The sequence below is a fragment of the Tupaia chinensis genome, unplaced genomic scaffold (assembly GCF_000334495.1).
Source record: "Tupaia chinensis unplaced genomic scaffold, TupChi_1.0 Scaffold000054_1, whole genome shotgun sequence".
Taxonomy (NCBI): domain Eukaryota; kingdom Metazoa; phylum Chordata; class Mammalia; order Scandentia; family Tupaiidae; genus Tupaia; species Tupaia belangeri.
Genome location: NW_006159512.1, coordinates 1,991,637 through 2,000,471, shown reverse-complemented (window position 1 = coordinate 2,000,471; position 8,835 = coordinate 1,991,637). Strand labels below are relative to the sequence as shown.

Below are 8,835 nucleotides of genomic sequence, written 5' to 3'. Positions count from 1 at the left end.
TCAAGTCCTAGACCTGGAGGCTTGAAACTCATGTATTGGGCGCATGTGTGTGTGTGCCCAAAATTCTGAGAGGAGAATCGAGAAGAAGAGACTACAGTGTGGCCATCCCCCTTGGGGGAGGGGGAGGGATTTCTTGCTTTCTGTTTATCTGTCTCTAGAGCAAGTGCACGCACCCTATAGCAAAAATCTCTCTCTCTCTAAAAAGAGCAGAGGAATTGTGTGATCGGAGCCTTCCTAAACAAGCGGGATGACAATCCCACAACTCCTAAGTGAGGAGGGCCAGATAGCATAACAGTTGAGCGCATAGGCTCAAAGGCTGAAATTCAGTCCTTGCTCTGCCATGTACTGAATTTATGAAAGCTGCAAAAAGCATGAATCTAGACATTTGCAAAACAGGAATAACATCTAACATTTCAAGATGTTATAAAAATTCAATTAAAACATCTGGCACAGTAAATATCTAATAAATAGAAGCTGATATTACTATTATTTGATGATAGGAGGCTGAATCATAGAAACCACCATTTTATAGTTTAAAAACCAGTCAACTATTGGTGATTTCACATAGTTCATTACATATTATTTATTTATTTGATGATTCTGAGGGGGTTAAGGATGTGGATCAGCACATGTGTGCTTTGTGAGTTATTTAAACTACCTTGAAGATTCGTTTCAAGATAATTAGTAAAAACAAAAAGAATGTAGAGCTGGCTTGGCAACAAGGAAAAAAGAAACAAAGAACCAAAAATCCTTTAAAAATAAAAATAAGGCCAGCCCATAGCCTAGTAGTTAAGGAAGTCAGGTCCCACATGGCCAACTATGGTTCAAGTCCCAGCCCTAGAAGCTTAAGGAATATGCCAGGTGTGTGTGCATGTGACGGAATGGAGAAACGGGGGAGAAAGGATTGCAGTGTGACCATGTTCCGTTGGAGGTGCTTTCTCCCTCGTACTCTGGCAAATGCGCAGACTCTTTGGCAATAAAAGAAATAAACAAAATTTAAAAAAAGAACTTTTAAGAATAAATAATAATATACAGTAGTTTGAAAGATGAGACTGAGAGGGGAGACTAGACTTCACCTGCCAACGTACAACCATCCCTGGCTTAACAAACATCCAGAGTTCACTTCCTCAGAACCGTACCCACCTTAATGACTAATTAATACGTTTTTCACAAGAATGAAGAAAAAGTCTTAACTCTGAACATGTGCCACAATGGCTATGGCAAACACAACAGTACCAACATCACTTTGCAAATGCTTGCTCCTTCATTTTGTGGATAAGCATATAGGCTCCTCCTTGTGGGGCAGTATAAACTAGAGAATATTTGTGTAATTCTGTAGGAAAATGAATCCAAAATAAAGAAAATGTGGCTAGTGCAATAATTAATAAATTTAAAAAATAAATTCCCAAAAGCTAAGAAAAAGTGAGAGTCAATTTCCTTTTAATAAAGAATTATTTATTTTATTTTATTATTATCATTATTTTTTCACATGCACTCACCAGAGAGAGTCAGAGACAGAGAAAGAGGGAAAGTGAGAAAGCAAGCCACCAGGTCCAGGACTCAAATTGCAACTGACCATGTGGGAAGTCCAGAGCCTCAACCACACCACCTGCTGGCTTAGAGCCAATATTCTTTAAAAAGCTATCATACAGGTAGGAAAAATGTGCTTTTGTAATATTTATTATAAAGAAGACAATATTTTTATCCAAAATTATCTTATTATTCTATTTTTTTGCCTTACTATCTATTTTATGTAATTGATCTTGTTAGATAAGTTATCGATTTCAAGTAGTGAACTGGTGTACTTTTTTTAAAGATTTATTTATTTATTTAATTTATTTTCTATTATTATTTTTAAATTTACTATAGGGCATGTGTGTTCGCCAGAGAGAGAGAAAGAGAGAGAGAAAGTGAGAAAGCAAGCTGCCAGGCCTAGGACTCAAACCACAGTCGGCCATGTGGGAGTCCAGTGCCTCAACTACCAGGCCACCTGCTGGCCCTGAAAAGATGTACGTCTAATGCCAAAAGTTTAACAGCAAGAACAGGCAGCCCTGCACTGATATTCCTGGTGAGCTTTATTAGTACTGAAAAAGAAACAACTTACACCCCGCGTAGCTAAACTTTTAAGAGGAGGAAAAACAGCTCTTTGCATGGTTGGCTAAACCTCTAACAGAGCTTAATATACATGAGCACCACAACAACTAGGTGGAGAATAATGAACACAAAAAGACAAAAAGCACGAGAAACAGTAGTAAAGGCAATCTGAAAACTATATAACCAAGTAGTCTAATTAAACTAAGACTAGTGAATCACAGGATTTGTTTAGTGTATAAGTGTATAATGCTAAAATGTAATTAATTTTTTAAGAATTATTTAATTTTATTTATTCATTCATTTTTTTTTTTCAGTCAGACAGAGAGAGACACAGAGAGAGAGAGAGAGAAAGTGAGAAAGCAAACCACCAGGTCCAGGACTCAAACCGTGGTCAGACGTGTGGGAATGTCCAGTGCCTTAACCATGCCACCTGCTGGTTTCACAATTAATTTTAAATAACTCAGCTGCACAAAAAGATTCTGAAAACTAACGCCAAATACCTTAATGGTTCCATCTTCCTCTCCAAATGCAATGTACTGAAGGTGTGGGCTTAAGCAGCAGCAGCTAACGTGAGCTTCAGTCAGATAATCTATCTGACCTGTTCTTCCATTAATGAGCTAATGAAAAAGAAGGCACAATCAATTATTGGGCTGTAAGACTAGTTTTTGTTCTTTAGAACAGAGGCTTCAATTGAAAAACTAAAATAAAACACAGAAAATAACCAACAAGAGCTCCCAGGGGAACAACAAAGCCGTTTTCTAGTCTCAGCAGCTTCATTTAGCACTTCATGCTTTCATTTCATTTGACTTTTGTGGTTCAAATACATTTTCATAAAATAAAACAAGCTTTAAAAGGTTTAAAGAGCAGCTGCTGTGCTCACCACCTGAGACACATCTGTCTGATTTGTAATCCCACAGCAAGTTCCACACCCTGTTTTCTATTTCTTCACAAAGCTCATTTTTAATAGGGCTATCATTTGTTAAAATACACTTTTTTATATTTTTCAAGGGGGTTGGTGAAATAGGGCTGAGAAAGGCATTATATAAAACTACAAACCCTAATTAAAATGTGGTTTATATCCTCTAAATCACTCACAGAACATTGTAAACTGGAATCCTTCCCCCTTTTTGGGGGGGGCAGGGGCAGAGAACAACCCATAAGCATAGTTTGCATGGCTAGACTTGTAATGCTTAAAAATGAATGCTTAAGATCTTAAGTGCTTAAGATTATCCAATTTCATAATCTATGCTAATAATATTTTTAATTCCATGAATAAAGACACCGTATCACTCAACTAAAACACATGACCTTGGCAAATATTTAAGTTTAATAGGCATGTCTGAATCTCCATTACGGACATGTTCAGGTTTCTCCTAGCAGTATTCCTAAGACAGACAGTGCAAATCTAGGAATGAGATCACAGATACCAATAGGAGAGGGGAGGGATAAGGTGGGTTAGCCCGTAATTTAATTATAACTACCAACATATCTGAGCCTCAGCTCAAGACCCATATATTTATTCAATTCATGTCAACTGGAAATCTTTTAGATACTATACAGTTATTCCTGATCCCAAGACCAAAAACAAGTAAGAGTAAAATTGAGAGTTCAACAAAAACAATTTTTCCAATTATTTTCTAAAACATACTCACTTGCAGATGTCTTCTGTTGTCAACGGCAAGGACTGTCACTTCATTTTCTTGAAATATAACGTCTACTTCTTGCTTTAACACTACTGCAGAGTTCTTACAAACTTTCTTCGTCTCCCAGAGCTATAAAGAAATAAACTATCAGTGCATTCTCTGAAATGATGTAAAGACAAGTCTTAATCTTAATGCAAGATGTTAACTATGCTCCACAGTTAAAATACCTATGATGCTAGAAATTTTGCATCATTAGATTACGGTCCAATAACAAATATTTACTAACATGATCTATAGTAAGAAGCAGTTAGTATTAAGAGTTATGGGTGCTAGAGTCAAATGCCTCAGTATGAATTCGAGTTTTACCTCAGGTCATGACTCTGGGCAAGTTACTTAACTTGGTGCTATCCAAAGATAAGGACCTCCTCCTGGTTCTCCAAGTGTCTGATACCAATGCACAAGATAAGGAGCTTGCACCAGAATATAAATCAACTCTGTCACTAAACACCCTGTAACAGTGTGTTCGGTTGATGGAGCCTATTGTTTTAACAAAACTTTCTTGATGAAGGAAGCAGTGCATGGGTTTATATCCTGGCTCGAGCTCATTGAGACCACCAGGTAAGCGGCCTTTCTTGGCCTTTCTGTGCCTTGCTAACCTTTTTGGGTCTGTTTCCAAAAGAATTATGAGAATCAGAAAATTAATACATATACTATACTTCACACAATGTCAGGCATAGCACCCAATACCAAAAAAAAGACCCTCAAAAAGAAGTAAATACTAAATAAATGTTAGCTACAATTCATATAAAGCACTATAATAGATGTCTCAAAGAACTTATTATCTAAAATGTATGAATAAATCTGAAGAGTAACACTGAAAGTGAGTAAATAAAATCTATACTTAAATTCAAGTTAGAATTTGATAAGAACCATTAGAAAATGACATGGGATTGGGACCAGCAGTTAGTGTAATGGCTATGTCGCTGGACTCCCAGGTAGTTGACCGCGGTTCAAGTTCCGGACCCGGTGGCTTAAACTCATGCCGGGTGCATGTGCATACGTGCCCAGAATCCCGAGAGGAGAATGGAGGAGAAGGGACTGCAGCGTGGCCATCCCCCTGGGGGGTAATTTCTCGCTTTCTATCTCTCTGTCTCTGTCTGTCTGGCTAGCGCACACGCCCTATAGCAAAAACCTCTCCAAAAAAGAAAGAAAAAAAAAAAAAAGATGGTCAATGGGTACCTGGGTTTCCAGCTCTTGTCTAACGATACTAACGATGCCTAAACTAAAGATACCACAGTAACAGACATTCATGCTCTCATGGAGAACATCCCATCGCCTTCTGCTAACCTCTATCATTTTTATTACTAAAAACATTTATTGTAACGATTATTGTTTTATTTCCATGAGTGGGACAGACTGACAGACTGACAGACAGAGAGACAGCACCCCCAGCAGGGAACCGATGCCACGGTCCACTCCCAGCCTTTAGCCAGCCCTGATCCTGGGCGAGTGTGAGCCGGCTCTCCCAGGGAGCTCTCTGGACCTGAACTGTGACCCTCCCCGGGGCAGAGGGCTCACACGGGCCTGTGCTCTACTGCTATCCCACCTCTGGCCCTTTGTTTCATTTTACCTCTAGATTGTCATTCTCGGATGGCAAGCGATTTTGTCCCTGTCCTTCTTTTTCCTCACTGGCCCCAGTGTCTAGCCTGGTGTCCCTTGTAGCCCTTTGCTGTGTGAATAAATGAAGGAGTGCAACATTTTCACGTTACAATTGCTATCATTTCTGTAAGCCTCGGTCTGTTTCCTATAAAAAGACAGCATGGTAATGTGAAATTGCAAAGTTGATCTAATATCATTAAATAATAGGCATAAAAAGCCTACCACGTAACAGGTCTCAGTAAATGGTAGGGATGTGGAGTCAGGAGGGTAACTCCTCAAAAACATTACGAGTCATACGGTTGAGTCATACTTGAAGGAGAAACAAGTGCAGAGTCGGGTAACATGAAACGAAATCCCACCGGCACCAGTGGTTTCTGGATATTTGGCAAACCACAGCAACTCTCTGAACTCAAATATCTCTATTTAAAAAATCGATGGCAATTGCTCCTACGAAAATGCGTGAGTGTGAAGGGCAAATAAAACAATCTTACCGTAACTTTTTGCAAATGATTGAGTCATTCGGAAAGTCACGGTGCATTTTTGCATAGAAAAATGCGAGTTTCCTGACAACCTAATGTATTACATAGAAATAACATTTGGTATTCTTACTTCTTTTTGTTGATTAGTACAAAATTATACCAAGTAAAGAAAGCATAGTGAGGAAACACAAAATGCCACGTTAACGGTTACACGGTCCTCATAGTTTACTAAACACCGAATAGCTTCATTTCTTTGCACAGCTTAGCCGGTGGAAGCCTACAGCAGTTCTGTCACATAGCTGCCATTCTTACATTTTATTTTCTGGATGAGAACATTGAAAAGCAGGGATCCAGTAACGTTCCCAGGTCGCGCAGCGAGTACAGGCCGAGCTGGGATTTGGATGTCAGAGTCTGGGTTTTGAACTGTTACGTGACAGTGTCTTCTGGGTGGCAGATGAGTCATGATATCTACTTTCAAGGAAATTGTTCCTATCTCTGCCAGGGCCACCTTTCCCCTCTCAGGTTAGCCAACACGGTTACTTCAGAGACTACATACCAGGGCATCGTTATTGTGAAAGCCTTTCATATTTCACATTAAAGGGCCATCCCATAAAAATGTCAAAATTGGGAAAGATTTTTTGAAGAATGACCCTTAAGCAGCCATGTTTCAAAGGAATATAGTCCTGTTTAAGGTCTGAGACACTTACAGGAAAGAGGCCCAGCACGGGGAGATTTATTGTAACCTGACATTTAATGAAAACCCTAAAGGTTTTGATGGAGCTTTATTATATCAATTACTCACTTACCTCATAGACAGCCTAATAGATTTTATTTTAAAAAATGCCTTGCTAGCAGAAGTAGCATTGAAATAGTAGCCCCCAAGGCATCTCTGAGTGGGTCCTACCCAGTACCCGACTCCCCAGTCCTCCTGTTTACAGCTTGCGAGATGTCTACTTATGAGACTTTGACTACACCTAAAAAATACAACTTCCTATGGCCACTAGGAGCCATTGAGAGAAAGACCCTCTTTCTACCTACATACTTCCTCCCTCGTTTATCTCCCTCAAAGAACATGGCAGCTACATATAAATACTAGAAAGCCTTTTCTAGCCCTTGAGCCACTTCCTTCATACGGAGCCTTCATGTGGATGTGCAGAGCTCAAATGGTAAGTAGGATTATGGTTTGACTTCGTCGTCTCAAAGGCCTTTGTGCCATGCACACAGAAGGATGGCCAGTCTTCCTGACAGAAATCCAGAGCGCCTACATGGTCACGGTATACGTATGTTGGATCAGTGCAGAAAGTTCGTACTGTGAGCTGGCAAATGTCTTGGAAGGGGTGGGTGTACTACACAAAGATTCTGGATCCAGTGTCTTCAATCAAGAAGTGGGGAGTTTTCCTGACAGTTTGCTTTGCGGATTGATGGACTCCTCCATCATAGATAACCTATAATCATGAAGTTGAAATATTCCCAGGTACTGCAAAGCAGTTATTCAAGCTTTCAGGAAAAAGGAAGGACAGGTTGGACGGGTCCTGAATGACCTTCTAGCTAACTTCACTCTTTGAGACCACCAGGTAAGCGGCCTTTCTTGGCCTTTCTGTGCCTTGCTAACCTTTTTGGGTCTGTTTCCAAAAGAATTATGAGAATCAGAAAATTAATACATATACTATACTTCACACAATGTCAGGCATAGCACCCAATACCAAAAAAAAGACCCTCAAAAAGAAGTAAATACTAAATAAATGTTAGCTACAATTCATATAAAGCACTATAATAGATGTCTCAAAGAACTTATTATCTAAAATGTATGAATACTATACTTAAATTCAAGTTAGAATTTGATAAGAACCATTAGAAAATGACATGGGATTGGGACCAGCAGTTAGTGTAAATTCAAGTTAGAATTTGATAAGAACCATTAGAAAATGACATGGGATTGGGACCAGCAGTTAGTGTAATGGCTATGTCGCTGGACTCCCAGGTAGTTGACCGCGGTTCAAGTTCCGGACCCGGTGGCTTAAACTCATGCCGGGTGCATGTGCATACGTGCCCAGAATCCCGAGAGGAGAATGGAGGAGAAGGGACTGCAGCGTGGCCATCCCCCTGGGGGGTAATTTCTCGCTTTCTATCTCTCTGTCTCTGTCTGTCTGGCTAGCGCACACGCCCTATAGCAAAAACCTCTCCAAAAAAGAAAGAAAAAAAAAAAGAAAAGAAAATGACATGGCATTATGTGGCATGAAAAGAGACAGACACTCCCTCAAATAGAGAAGGCTTGAGAGAATCTGCAGGATGTTCAGGATTTCAAAAAAGAGAGATACGGGGAAGTAGGGCATTACAAATATAAGAAATCATTTAAGCAAAAGTATCAAAGCAGGTGACTACAGAGTATTTGGGAAAATTAGAGCAGCTCAGTGCAGGTTACCTATAGGAATAAACTGAAAGGCAGATTGGAACAGAAGGAAGCCATACTATGGAGAAGCTTAATGGGAGGCTTCAAAGTGAACATTTACCTTGGTAGACAGGGAGGCACTATCTGGTTTTGAGCAAAAATGACATGATCATATTATACATTATACATAAGAAAATCTTAGAAGCAGCATATATAAAAAAGGTGAGATTGTGGTAGAGACTAATACAACAAAAAAAAGCAACTGATAATGAGGACCTGAATTTAGGTAGTAGGAATGGAAAAGTAGAGATGAATGATACCAAACAGTAAGCTAGAATCTACTAAAACTAGCGAGTAACTGAATGAGGAAATTAAAGGTAGAGATAAGAGTCAGGAATCAAATGTAATATATTTAAATTAACCAAAATACAGTTGGATCCTTGGACTCCCCGCAGCACCTGGGTCATGGTAATCCTCAAAGAACATGTACTGACTGAATGCGATTGCTAAGGTCCATATAATAGCACTTTCCCAAGACAAATATAAACCTAATAGTTTCCTGTTTTCTTTC

The 8,835-nt window shown here is 39.4% G+C and overlaps 1 protein-coding gene across 2 annotated transcripts in view; it reads right to left on the bottom strand.

Moving 5' to 3' along the window:
* Window positions 1-8,835, bottom strand: part of APAF1 (apoptotic peptidase activating factor 1) — a 104,800-nt gene that overhangs the window by 31,909 nt on the left and 64,056 nt on the right. For both annotated transcript variants that reach the window (XM_014591696.2, XM_006141372.3), the window contains 2 exons: window positions 3,747-3,866; window positions 2,595-2,711 (listed from right to left, as the gene is read on the bottom strand). In XM_014591696.2, coding sequence (XP_014447182.1) covers window positions 2,595-2,711; window positions 3,747-3,866 — 237 coding nt within the window. The remainder of the gene's footprint in view (window positions 1-2,594; window positions 2,712-3,746; window positions 3,867-8,835) is intronic.